The sequence below is a fragment of the Arachis ipaensis genome, chromosome B01 (assembly GCF_000816755.2).
Source record: "Arachis ipaensis cultivar K30076 chromosome B01, Araip1.1, whole genome shotgun sequence".
Classification (NCBI taxonomy): domain Eukaryota; kingdom Viridiplantae; phylum Streptophyta; class Magnoliopsida; order Fabales; family Fabaceae; genus Arachis; species Arachis ipaensis.
The window spans coordinates 35,149,969-35,164,031 of NC_029785.2; the positions used below are offsets into that span (position 1 = coordinate 35,149,969).

The 14,063-nt window shown below is 36.6% G+C and overlaps 1 protein-coding gene across 1 annotated transcript; it reads right to left on the minus strand.

The window, feature by feature from the left end:
* Nucleotides 11,649–13,254, minus strand: LOC107605373 (cysteine synthase-like). The gene is made up of 7 exons (XM_021108942.1): nucleotides 13,236–13,254; nucleotides 12,971–13,086; nucleotides 12,579–12,671; nucleotides 12,206–12,343; nucleotides 12,058–12,109; nucleotides 11,831–11,910; nucleotides 11,649–11,735 (listed from the first exon to the last, which is right to left on the minus strand). Exons 1-7 carry the CDS (start codon nucleotides 13,252–13,254, stop codon nucleotides 11,649–11,651), a joined length of 585 nt encoding a protein of 194 aa, XP_020964601.1.

Consider the following 14,063-nt stretch of genomic DNA (forward strand, 5'->3'; position numbering starts at 1 on the left):
CAAACATTCAATTTCTAACTTCCATTAACAAAAGTTCATAATCTTATAAATTCCTTTTAATTCTCCTTCAAATTCTTTTCAAATCTTTTTCAAAAACTCATTTATCTTTCCAATTTCTTTTCAAATCTTTTCAATTCATTCATATTATCTTTTATTTCTTAGATGCATAAACAAAAAAATTCAGATTTAACTTCCTCATATCTTCTTCATATTTCTTAAATTTTGAAAATAATCTTCTCTTTTGCATATCATGTTTATCTTTTATCAATCATATCTTTCAATCATATATTTTTCTTTTTTTTATTTTCAACCCCATTCCCTCCCTCCCCTTTTATTTATAAATTCGGCCACCCCCTTTGGTTCATCATTGGAATCTTTCTCTCTATCTATTCATCTTCTTTCTTTCTATTTTGCTTGAGGGCAAGCAAAGCACTAAGTTTGGTGTGATTTTTGTGATCCCTAAGCCAAAACAAACAAAGCTCATGGCTCCCAAAGGAAAACAAAACACTTCAAGAGGCAAGAAAGAAGGCAACTCAAAGCCACTTTAGATGCATGAGAAATTTTACACCAAAGAACATGCAGACCACTACCTTAAAATAGTATGCAGAAGATCAGTGATCCCAGAAGTTAGATTCAATCTGAAAGAAGATGAATACCCGGAGATTCAAGAGCAGATTCAAAACAGGGGCTGGGAAGTCCTGGCTAATCCTGAGATACCTGTTGGAAGAAATATGGTACAAAAATTCTATGCAAATCTGTGGATGACAGAGAAGCAAAGATTAGAGGGAACTGCTTTCTACACCTTCCGGACTATGGTCAGAGGGAAGATTATTTACTTCCACCTGGACAAAGTAAGAGAAGTTCTTAAACTCCCTCAACTGCAAGATGATCCAGAGTCCTTTAATAGGAGGATGGCCAAGGATAAAAGGCTGGATCAAGTTCTAGAGGACATATGCCTCCCTGGAACCAAATTGATTACCAATTCAAAAGGTGTCCCAAACTAGTTAAAGAGAGGAGATCTTAAACCAGTTGCCAGAGGTTGGCTGGATTTCATTGGGCGCTCTATACTCCCAACCAGCAACCGATCTGAAGTCACTGTCAAGAGAGCAGTAATGATTCATTGTATTATGCTAGGGAAGGAGGTAGAGATTCATCAGTTGATCCCCATTTAAATTTATACAATTGCAAACAAGGAATCCACTGAGGCCAAATTGGCCTACCCAAGCTTGATTAGTCTGCTATGCAAAAATGCGGGGGTACAGATAGGCGTGGATGAATTTATCCCAGTTGAATGCCCAATCACCAAAAAAGTGATGGATGGATCTTAAATTCAAGATAACCCCACCAAGAGGGGGGGCGCATGAACTCCTTCCAGAAATTTCTCAATTTGACTATTGGGCTCGCTTAGAAGCATTTGTCATCAAGCTGCAAGAAGCTGTGAATCAACTCAAAGAGGAGCAGCAGAATCAAAACAGCTTGCTTTGCAAACTGCTCATAGAACAAGAGAAACAAGGGCGTGAGATACAGGAGCTAAAGCGCCAGAAGCTATCTCTTGAAGAGCCAGGCGTCCCACAAATTGAAGGAGCACTTGCCTCTCTCAATGCAGGTTGTTGAGTCCTAACTTTGTGATAACTTTTGTTATTAGATATCTATTTTAAGAGTTACATGATCATTAGTATTAGAGTCATTTATTTTTTTGTCTTTAATTTCCGTTCTTTTATTATTATTTGTCTACTTTTATGCTTATTTCATGTCTTATTTTTATTTCATGATCAATAAAGTTTAGAGTCTATGTCTTAAAGCTATGAATGTCCTATGAATCCTTTACCTTTCTTAAATGAAAAAAAATATTTTTTGAAAAAGAAAAAGAAGTACATGAATTTCGAATTATATCTTGAAAATAATCTAATTGTTTTGATGTGGTGGCAATACTTTTTGTTTTCTGAATGAATGCTTGAATAGTGCATATTTTTGATATTGTTGTTTATGAATGTTAAAATTGTTGGCTCTTGAAAGAATAATAAAAAAAAAAGAGAAATGTTATTGATAATCTGAAAAATCATAAAATTGATTCTTGAAGCAAGAAAAAGCAGTGAGAAACAAAAGCCTGCACGAAAAAAAAAGAGAGAGAGAGAAAGAAAAAGAAAAAGAAAAAGCAAGCAGAAAAAGCCAATAACCCTTTAAACCAAAAGGCAAGGGTAAAAAGGATCCAAGGCTTTAAGCATTAATGGATAGGAGGGTCCAAAGGAATAAAATCCTGGCCTAAGCGGCTAAATCAAGTTGTCCCTAACCATGTGCTTATGGCATGAAAGTCCAAGTGAAGAGCTTGAGACCGAGTGGTTAAAGTCGTGTTCCAAAGCAAAAAGAGTGTGCTTAAGAGCTCTAGACACCTCTAACTGGAGACTCTAGCAAAGCTGAGTCAAAATCTGAAAAGGTTCACCCAGTTATGTGTCTGTGGCATTTATGTATCCGGTGGTAATACTGGAAAACAAAGTGCTTAGGGTCACGACCAAGACTCATAAAGTAACAGTGTTCAAGAATTAATATACTGAACTAGGAGAATCAATAACACTATCTGAATTCTGAGTTCTTATAGATGCCAATCATTCTGAACATCAAAGGATAAAGTGAGATGCCAAAACTGTTCAGAAGCAAAAAGACTATAAGTCCCGCTCATCTAATTGGAATTGAGCTTCATTGATATTTGAAATTTACTGTATATTCTCTTCTTTTTATCCTATTCTATTTTTAGTTGCTTGGGGACAAGCAACAATTTAAGTTTAGTGTTGTGATGAGCGGATAATTTATACCCTTTTTGGCATTATTTTTACATAATTTTTAGTATGTTTTATTCACTTTTTATTATATTTTTATTAGTTTTTATTCAAAAATCATATTTCTGGACTTTACTATGAGTTTGTGTGTTTTTCTGTGATTTCAGGTAATTTCTGGCTGAAATTGAGGGACCTGAGCAAAAATCTGATTCAGAGGCTGAAAAAGGACTACAGATGCTGTTGGATTCTGACCTCCCTGCACTCAAACTGGATTTTTTGGAGCTACAGATGCCCAATTGGCGCGTCCTCAATTGCGTTGAAAATTAGACATCTTAGGATTTCCAGCAATATATAATAGTCCATACTTTGCCCGAGATTTGATGGCCCAAACTGGCATTCAAAGTCAGCCTAAAAATCTTGGCGTAAAACGCCCAAAGTGGCACCAAAGCTGGCGTTTAACTCCAGGAACTGCTTAAGCACGAAAAAGCTTCAATGCTCAGCCCAAGCACACACCAAGTGGGTCCCAGAAGTGGATTTTTGCACTATCTGCACTTAGTTACTCATTTTCTGTAACCCTAGGTTACTAGTTTAATATAAAAACTACTTTTAGAGATTCATTTTAAAAACTTATGACATTTTTTACATTTCATATTGTACCTTTGACGGCATGAGTCTCTAAACCCCATAGGTGGGGGTGAGGAGCTCTACTGTGTTTCAATGGACTAATGCAATTACTACTATTTTCTATTCAATTACGCTTGATTCTATTCTAAGATTCTCACTCGTACTTCAATATGGAGAATATGATGATCCGTGACACTCATTATTATCCTCAACCCTATGAACGCGTGCCTGACAACCACTCCATTCTATCTGAGCTCAACGTAGTCATTGGGTGACAGCTTGAGTGCATATCTCTTGGGTTTCTAATCCACAGACCGAGTCCAGATGTTAGAACCTTCGTGGTATAGGCTAGAATCATTGGCAGCATTCCTGGAATCCGCAAAGTCTAAACCTTGTCTGTGGTATTCTGAGTAGGATCTGAAAGGGAATGACTGTGACGAATTTTAAACTTGCGAATGTTGGGCGCAGTGACAGTGTGCAAAGGGATAATGATCCTATTCCGACACTAGTGAGAACCGACAGATGATTAGCCGTGCGGTGACAGCGCCTGGTATTTTTCATCCGAGAGGATCATACAGCCTGCCATGGAAGGAAGCCATGCATGTTTGGAGAAGAAGACAGTAGGAAAACAGAGATTCAGATGACAGCAATCTCCGAAACCTCAACCTGTTTCTCATTACTGAATCACAAGTACCATTTATTTTATGTTATTTAATTTTCATAAATACAATCACTCTTATCATTAATCTCCTGACTATGATTTACAAAATAACCATAGCTTGCTTCAAGCCGACAATCTCCATGGGATCGACCCTTACTCACGTAAGTTATTACTTGGACGACCCAATGCACTTGCTGGTTAGTTGTGCGGAGTTGTGAAAAGTGTAATCACAATTTCGTGCATCACTCACCTTCCACCATCTCTCTGGGGTCGCACTTTCAAGAAAGAGGACTCAAGATAATACAATCATCCAAATTTATATATTCATTATCATCCATAAATCCATATTTATTATAGCCATCCGGCTCATAACATAATCCATAACTAGCCATAAATCATTATTAAATACAGCCCTTCGGCTCACGGCATATACCGCACTTCCACCATCACCCTCAGCAACTCATACAATCACCATTAATCATAATTCATCATTAACTCTCCCCTTACTTCATCCTCAAGTTACCCCCTGATAAACCACTATTCTATGGTTTATTTTGTATTGAATTGAGTGGATTTTATCAATTATTCTTACACTTATCCATATAAATTGCATGTTTCTAAGTTTCTTTCCTAATTTTATGCTATGATTGAAAACATGTATTTTTGGCCTTAAATTTGCAAATTCTAATCATCTCTTATTACCATTTGATGCCGTGATATATTTGTTAAGTGTTTTCAGGGTTTATAGTGCAGGAATGGCTTAGAGGATGGAGAAGAAGCATGCAAAAGTGGAAGGAGCACAAGAAATTAAGGATTTCAGAATCTGGTAATGACGCGCACGCATGGACGACGCGTACGCGTGACTGGTGTAGCAAACATATGACACGCACGCGTGGCTGACGCATACGCGTGATGAGCGTCACATGCTGCAATTAACAGAAAAAACTGAGGGCGATTTTTGGACTGCTTTTGACCCAGTTTCTGGCCCGAAAATATAGATTAGAGGCTGCAGAGTGGAGTTGGAAAGGAGGATCAATCATTCACTATTCATTCATTCATACTTTAGGTTTTAGATATAGGTTTTTAGAGAGAGAGGCTCTCTCCTCTCTTTAGATTTTAGGGTTTTACTCTTATTTCTTCTTAGATTCAGATTTTCACCTTGCTTTAATTTAGTTTTCCTTTACTCTTATTTGTTCTAGCATCTTACTTCTTTTAGTTTCTTTGTTATTGCTTCCATTTGGTTACTTAATTGTTGATGCACTCTTGCTCCCTTTGATTTAGATTAATGCAATTCATATTTTTTTTTGTTATTGTTCTTTCTTTAATTATTGGTTATTGTTGTCTTGCAATTGGATATCTTAGATTTTATTATCTTTTATAAATTATCTATACTTTTATTTTGTGCCTTCGAAGCGTTTGATAAAATACTTGGGTGGATTTTAATTTATATTTTTATGTTTTTGACTTGGATTGACTATTTAGAGACTCTTGAGTTATCAAAAGTCTTTTGTTGATTGGTGATTGAAGATTGCCGGTTAGCTTGAACTTCACCAAATCTAGTCTCTCACTATGAGTTGACTAGGACTTGTGAACTCAAGTTGATTGTATGAACTTGACCTTCCTCCATTGGTTAGAGGTTAACTAAGTGAAGGAAATTCACATTTACCATCACATTTTATTGGGTTTGTAATTGTGACAAAAAATCTAAATGTTGCTTGAGGTTTAATTGTCGGTTTAGAACTATACTTGCAACGTGATATTTTTGTGAAAATCTTTACCGACAGTTTTCTTCCGTCAAGTTTTTGGCGCCGTTGCTGGGGAATTACAAATGTGTGCCTTATTATTGGTTATTGTTAATATTGTGAAGATGTTTGCCTTTGTGCTTCTTTGTTAGTTTTTGCTAGTTTTAGGACTTTGTTTACTCATTTCTTATTAGTTCTTGTTTTTTATTTTTTCTTTTCATTATGAATTCTCACCCCTTTGACTATGAGTGTGGTTACAATTATATTGTAGAAAGTGGAGATTACAATGAGAACATGCATCAAGGATGGGACAACCAAAGGTGGAAGGAGCCTCAAGCTTATGGACAACCTCCATGGCAACAACCCTCTCCAACGTACTACGAGCAAGAGCCATTCCATGATGCATACCAAGACAATGGATATGGTGGACCTCCTTGGGACTGCCAACAACCACCACCAAATGCCTATAAACCCCCTCTTCAACATAGTTTTGAACCACCATACTCACAAGCCCCCTACAATCAAACACTTCCATATGACCCTAACCCATATCCACCATACCAACCACCATATGAACCATCTGAACCATACATAGAACCACCCATATTCTAACACAATTACTCCCAAGAACCACCACCTCAATATACACCATCTCCATACCCTTATCAAGATGAACCACCTTCCTATCATGAATCCTTCCTTCCAAGTAACAAACCTTCATATCTACTCCAATCTACAATGGATGACACCCTTGGCCTTCTTCTTCATGAGCAACGTGAAACTCAAAGGAAGACACTAGAATTCATAGCTACCTTGAGCGAGGTAGTAAATAATTTAGTCTCCCTATGCTTCGACACTCAAAGTACTCCCATGGCCGCATGTGGAGGATTTAATGAGGAGCGTAGCATGAAGGAGAGATTAGAAGCTCCGGTGGAAAATGAAGAATGTGATTTTGTACTAGAACAATTGGAGGAAGCCGTAATTATTGAAGAAGAAGAAGAAGTGGTCGAAGACTTGGGAGATGTTTAGAGTCCATGGGAACCTCAAGTCATAGAGCCTCCTTTCAAGAAGTTTGAATTTGATGATGAGGAAGGTGTACAACCTCCAAAGCATATCATGGTTGAAGACTTTGAGGAGGTTGATCAAGAGATGGATTCAATAATTGATGAATTTCTATCTACAATTGAATCCCCCTCCATTGGATTGGAAAAAGAGGTTAAGGAACAAGGTGCACAACTTTCAAGGTATATTCCCTATGAAGAATTGGATGGAATAGATAAAGAGGCAAGTTCCCTTGGTGATGATGATCATGAATCAAGTCCTCGTAATGATGAATTTTCATCCACAAGTGAAACCCTTGAGTTTAAAGAATCTTCTCCCGATAAAATTGAAAGCAACATTGAGGTGGAAGTTCTTCGGTAAGGTTGGACGAGAGTTGAATATGCCTTGTCAAGATCATTGGAGACTTCTCTACCTAGGTTACCGTCTACTCCTCCAATTGAGTGGGTAAAGCTTATCTCTCTTAGCTTTATTGTCCCACTTGAGTATGGTAAGCTTGAAACGGATGGTCAACTTAGGAGGTTTTGTGGAATGAAGCGTAAGAGAATGATGTTTAGTGGTTGGAGTTGCAAATCAAGACTCATCAAGGTTGAGATTTCAAGAGCTAGATGCAAGGATCGGACTGGTGATCAATTGGTTGGATCTAAAAGAAGAGTTTGGTACTTCATTGAGAATTCGGATCGCTTGCCACCTGGTTGGAATAATGATGATCAATTTAAAGACGGGTGTAGAAACAAGATTTGGGATACCGACATACAAGAGGATCAACTTTGGGAGCTCAAATCTTGTGAAGAACTTCATTAAGGCTTGGTGAATTCACTTGGAAATGTTGGAGCTATTTGGAAGTCCAAGCGTTGGTGGAAGTTTCAAGATGAGTTCAAGCACAAGCCACCATGACAAGGAGCTTACCAAATGTCCAACTTAAGGACTTTAACTAAAAGTGCTAGGTGAGAGACACCCCACCATGGTAAATTCTTCCTATTTTCTCTTTTATTTATATTGGTAATAAGTTGAATTTTCAATTTTAGTTGGGTTTATTTGGTTTAAGTTGTGGTTTCACCTGTTTACTAATGTTTGGCATTAATTTGATAGCATGTTGGTTCAAAAAAAAGTGTCCCACGTGTGCGCATGGCCTTCGCGCACGCGTCATATTGAATGCTGCAACCTCTGGTACAAAAACCAGAGAGCTGCGCTGGAACCATGCGCGGGGGCGGGGGAGGGGGATGCTAGGCGCCCAACCCAATCCACGCGTGCACCTCGCTGACGCGTACACATCATTTTTATTTCTGGCCTTCCATGCGTGGGCGTGACCGACGTGCACGCGTCGTGCCTAAATGCTGCCCCAGTACTAATTGCAGAGAGTTGTGCGACAAGTGTGCCAAAATTGTGCGTGTAGAACAATTCCGCCCCACGCGTACGCGTGCTTTATGCATATGCGTCATTTTCATTTCTCTACCTTCACGCATGCGCGACAACGACGCATACGCGTCATCTCTTCTTTTCCTTCTTCCACGCTCACGCGTCACCCACGTGTACGCGTGGATTTGAATTTATTAACCCCCTAACGCGAGAACCCTAGCTTCAGTCGCATCCCCTCACCAGTCCGGTGACTCCGATCTGCCGCCGACCACCTCTCTCTTCCCTTTTTTTCCTTCTTCTTCCCTCTCTATCTCCCTTTCTTGGCCGTCTCGCCTTCTCCCCTACCACCAAGCACCGCCGCGGCCATCCATTGCCACCGGTGAACTCCTCTCCTCTTCAACCACCTCGCCTGATTCTTCAAGCATTGTTTCTGAACCGCCTCTCTTTTATGGCTCTGCTTCCCTCGCTCTGCCGCCAGTTCTTCTTCAACTGCCACTGGCAATGCCACCTCTGGGCCGGTCGTGTGTTTCTTTCCACCCCTTCTAGTCCTCTATTCTGTCATTTTTCTGTTTCTGCTCCCCTTCCAGGTTTTCCCTGTTTCCCTTTCTGAGTCCTTTTATTATTCTATTAGAATAGGTTGATTAGTTATTTAATTTCTATTTATTAGTTATGTTAGATTAGCTAGTTAATTCTAGGTGGTTAGGTAGTTTCTAGGATTTTGGTTAGTGGATTTAGGTCTGTTTTCTTTTGCTGCTGTCATTGTTTGGAATGACTGATTCTCTTATGTTTTGTTGAGTGATGATGATGTTGATTTCTTTTAGTTAAGCTATATGTTGCTGTTGTTGCTACTTTGCTTGCTGCTGTTCAATTCATATAAATTTACTGTGATTTATGCTGATTGAGTAATCTGAATTCATATGAACTGAGTTTGTTTTGTTGTTTGATTAAACTGGGAATGCTCGATTTACTGCCAGAATGTTGCCAAATTTTTTTTGAAAATTGTTATGTTTTTAACTCCAACTCATGAATTGATTTTGGTACATTTTTTTTACTTGGATTTCATTTAGTTTTTACCAAACTCAATTCATCGGTTAATTGGTTGGCATTTCCGCTATTCTTTAGTTCCCTTTATTCGAATTACATCATTGGAGACAACAAGAAACTAGTTGACGGATTTCTGTGTCAATTAGAATGTTGTTGACCAATGAATTTTGAACCTCTTTTACGTTTTTCATTGCTCAAGTTAGGTCCAAATTTCTATCCTTCATGGTCATATTTCGAGTATATTCCCCCTTTGACCGTTGAAGTTGTTTCATAAACTTTCTATTTGGCCTAGTCTTGTTCCTTTTTGTTTGAGGTTCTTTCAAGTTGTGATTATTGGTGCCTTTTTACTTTTGTAGCCGTTTTATATAAACTTTTAGTTTCAATTCACTTTTGGTTACATAAGTACATATTTAATTCCTCCACACCAATTTTTGTACTTGAGTGATCAAATACATTGATGATGACTTGTATTTATCTTTTATGCCTTTGTGCCTTACATATTTCATTATTAATGACTTGCATTACCTTATATGAATGTGAGTTACTTGCCATTTAGAATTTTTGGACGCTATCTTGGTTAAGAACAATATTTGCTATGTTATTAACATTTAACTTCCTTTCTTCTATCTTTTTAACTTTTAACTAAATGTTTTTCATCCTTCTTTTAATTTGCCTTTTTAAACTGACTTTTTAACTCTTCTTTTGATGTATAGCAATGTTGTTTCTTAAGGAACAAGAAAGTTGATTTCCTTTATACACAATTAATTGGAATGTGAATTCTGTTTATACTCCCTTCCAAGTTAACTGTAACTTTAGTGACTCACTTCATGTTTGAGCTTTAACCCCTCTGTTGCCTATCTTCTGTTTGTCTTGATTGTATATTGTTTGCCTTTCTGTTTCTCTGCTTTGATTTGATAATTTGTGCCCTGAAAATTCTATTTTTCAGGATGTCTGATAGGAAAGGGAAAGACAAGGCTAAGGCCAGCTCCAGTAAAAGGAAGAGAGCACAGTCATCCTTTGCTATATCGGATGAATTTTGATGTGAAAAGAAATTTACTGATAAAGAAAAAGCTTATCAACTTGTGCCTGCTTCCGACTCAGTCAGATTTGCTAACCTTTACTGTGAAGTCAAGTTTTCGGTATTTCTGGAAAAATGGAAACTCTAATTGGAAAGAAAGCTCAGAATACCAACCAAGATGAGGAAGTATACTGAACATCAGATTGAACAGAGAGGTTGGGTATTTCTTGATAGGGAGCTAGCGGATGTGAACGCATCATGGGTCCGTGAGTTCTATTTCAACTATTATCGGACGACCCTTGATGCAGTTCATCTTCGGGGCAAACAAATCTTGGTCACTGAGGAGGCAATACAAGATATCCTTCACTTATGGCCTAAAATAGATGATACCACTACAAGAAAAAGTAATATTTATAACAAAAAAATTGTTACAAAAAATCAAAATTTTAAAACAAAAGGAATTTGTAACAAAAAAAAGGGGCCGTTGCAGTATGTCCCGTTACAAAAAATTTTTGTAACAAAAAATAGAACTGTTACAATTCAAAGTAATGTTTTGTAACAAATTTTTTTGATAAAAAAAAAACAAAATTTGTTACAAAAATGGTAACACTTTTTTACTTTTAAAATACTTTTCGTAACAATTTAGATTTTTGTATCATAATATTTTGTTACAAAATACTACTTGCTTTTGTAACATTTTTTATTCTTTTAGTTACAAAATAGAAAATTCATTTTAAAATATTTAATTAAATAATTGATATATCAATTAATTTGCTAATCCCACTAACTCAACATTTATATAATATATAATTATATAGATAATTAAAACATCTTACATGTCATTAAGATTCTTTTACAATAAAATAAGTTCTACAAATTCAACTAAACACAATTTTTTCCTAACATAAAATTGTATCATATCAAATTTATAATTATTAACTCTTCTAGCATATTTCAGTCAATATAAAGTCTAGCATATTGGCATCAATTTAGTACACTTGGAAATATAAACAATGAAAACCAAAATCAAAAAATAACACGTAACATTATCTTCATCCGAGTAAAAATTAAGTTATATGAGGATAAAAGCATTGTGATTTGGAGTTCTGCAACTTATTATTGATTACTTGGAGTGCAACTACTTACAAGCATCTTTTCTAACACATCGCTACAGAGCAAGCTAGTAATCCAACATGTGAGATCTGTTTCTTGGGAAGAAATAAGTTACTGATAAGAGTAAACCTGAAATAAGATAGATTACCAAACAAAAGAAAAAAAAACAAAATAAAAGGTTATTAACAATATCAAATATTCTTTGATCACTAACTGAATATGTTACCAGAAATTACAAGTGTCACAACAGAATACTAATACACATACATTGGAGAACTTATAAATAGGCCTTCTTTAAGCATAAGTTGCTTTGCAGTTTCTATAGCTTCTTCACTTAATATCTACCAATTTAAACATATCTCAAAGTTAACAAAACATAAAATTTAGTTTGACTTCATGAATCACAACATTTTATCAACTCTTGAATAAAGCTTACTTGAATGATTTCATCGAGAAGATTGACTTCTAATACACCGGGGACAAAGCCTGCACCAATCCCCTGAATCTTGTATGGACCTACACATTAATAATGAGAAATTACAAATCACTGGGTACTACAAATGAAGTTGTGGACCTTAACCATGAGGACGTCTAATAAATAAATAACCTTCTTTAAAAAAAATACAAGAAAGTCATTGTCACACAGAAGAGGTTGTAACTCACCAGGTTTTCCTCCTGAGAGCACTGGACTTTCAGTTGGTTTCACACTAATCAACTACAAAATGTCAAAAGAAAAATGATAACATAAGAAAATAACACCATGATTATAGCAGAAATTACCTTCTGCAAATGTATCTAAAGAATAACTAACTTTTAAGTTAGAATTCTGCTCTTTCAGATATTTTCCTGCACCAGTGATGATACCACCACTACCTATCCCGCATACAAGCATGTCGACTTTTCCTTCCAAACCTTTCCATATCTCTGGACCAGTGGTTTGATAATGTATCTGCCACAAGAACAAAATTGATCACCCAAAGTTGGCAAGAATCAGTTGTACTAAAATGTACTAAAAACAAAACATTGATGAATTCATATATCGACTCTAGTAAAGAATCTCATCTATCTATCGTAACCGAATCAACAAATTTTCTAAAACAAAAGCTTTCTCCAGCAATTGCAATAAATTTTTAAAATTAGTATTCTAAAACATTTAAGAAAAAACTAGTATATCAATCAATCACCTGCATAGCTTTCTCCAGCAATGTAGAACTCTCTATGCTTATACTGAAGAAATCTTTCAGACCACTTAACAAGAAATGTATATGCATCTTCAGCTGTAAATTCAGGAACCCCAAGATCCCAAATACAAGCACACAACCAACTCAAGATCGTAATGAACAAAGTAAAATCGACATGATGAACAGATGTGACAACTTCATTACCTGTTCTCTGATCACCAAATGTGTACAGATCCATCGTCTTATTCGAGTATGAAAACTTGACACCAACAGGAGAATCAAGGAATAATATGTTTGCCACTACAACACTAACACCAGCAAGCAATCAAAAGCATGTAAAGAACAAGAAAAAATAACACAGTTGGTGATGCAAAATGTTTCAATTTTGTTCATACATTTGTTCCAAGCATATAAGGGTTCAAGTAAAGTGACTTCCCATCAGGCTTAATCCTAAAAGGGCCAATTTCTTCAAATGCACCATAAGCAATGGAGGAGCATCCAATCAATAACACTGAATCAACAATTCCAATCACATTTCACAGTCATAATTCAACATCCATATAATCAATTAATTACTCATGATAATTAAACCTCTTTGCAGTAATTCAACAAACTTTATGGGCATTTTAAAATTAAAATTATTTAAGTTAAAGCCCCTACCTTGATGTCGCAATCGCATAATTTAACATAACAACTCCCTTCCCTTTTAGTTTCATGGCAGCAGCGGTGACTCCCACACAACCAAAACGGCAGAGGCATAGTATTCACAGCAGTGACCGGGATCGTAGCAAAATAGAGGATTCAGATTGGATGGAAATTAAGAGCAATCACAGCCCAGAATGCTGCCCATTCTGCCGTTTAATGCCCAGAATGATACCTTCTCTGGCGTTAAACGCCCAGAATGATAGCCATTCTGGCGTTTAACGCCCAGAATGCCCCTTTATTAGCGTTTTGACGCCAGTGAGCTCCTTTTCACTGTGATTCCTCTGCTTTATGTCCTAGACCTCCATTTTCCTGACTTATTCATTGAAATGCATTAACTAACATGAATAACAAAATTAAATAGACTTATATAATTTTTATAAACATCTAATTTTTTATAATGGCTGGGTTGCCTCCCAGCAAGGGCTTCTTTACTGTCTTTAGCTGGACTTTACTGAGCTTTTTAATTTAGTCTCAGTTTTGAGCATTCTTGCTCAACATTTCCTTCAAGATAATGCTTGACTCTTTGTCCATTAACAATGAACTTTTTGTCAGAGTCAATATCCTGAAGCTCTACATATCCATATGGTGACACACTTGTAATCACATATGGTCCCTTCCACCGGGATTTCAATTTCCCAGGGAACAACCTGAGCCTAGAGTTAAACAGCAGAACCTTTTGTCCTAGCATAAAGATTCTAGATGACAGCTTTCTGTCATGCCACCTTTTTGCTTTCTCCTTATAAATTTTAGCATTCTCAAAAGCATTGAGTCTGAACTCCTCCA

What these genes read in the sequence shown, in the direction of transcription:
- LOC107605373 (XM_021108942.1), bottom strand. An exon ending in AGCAGAATTCTAACTTAAAA is followed by an intron (nt 12,110 to 12,205) that starts GTTAGTTATTCT and finishes GACATTTTGTAG; the next exon opens with TTGATTAGTGTGAAACCAAC. An exon ending in GCTCTCAGGAGGAAAACCTG is followed by an intron (nt 11,911 to 12,057) that starts GTGAGTTACAAC and finishes ATTAATGTGTAG; the next exon opens with GTCCATACAAGATTCAGGGG.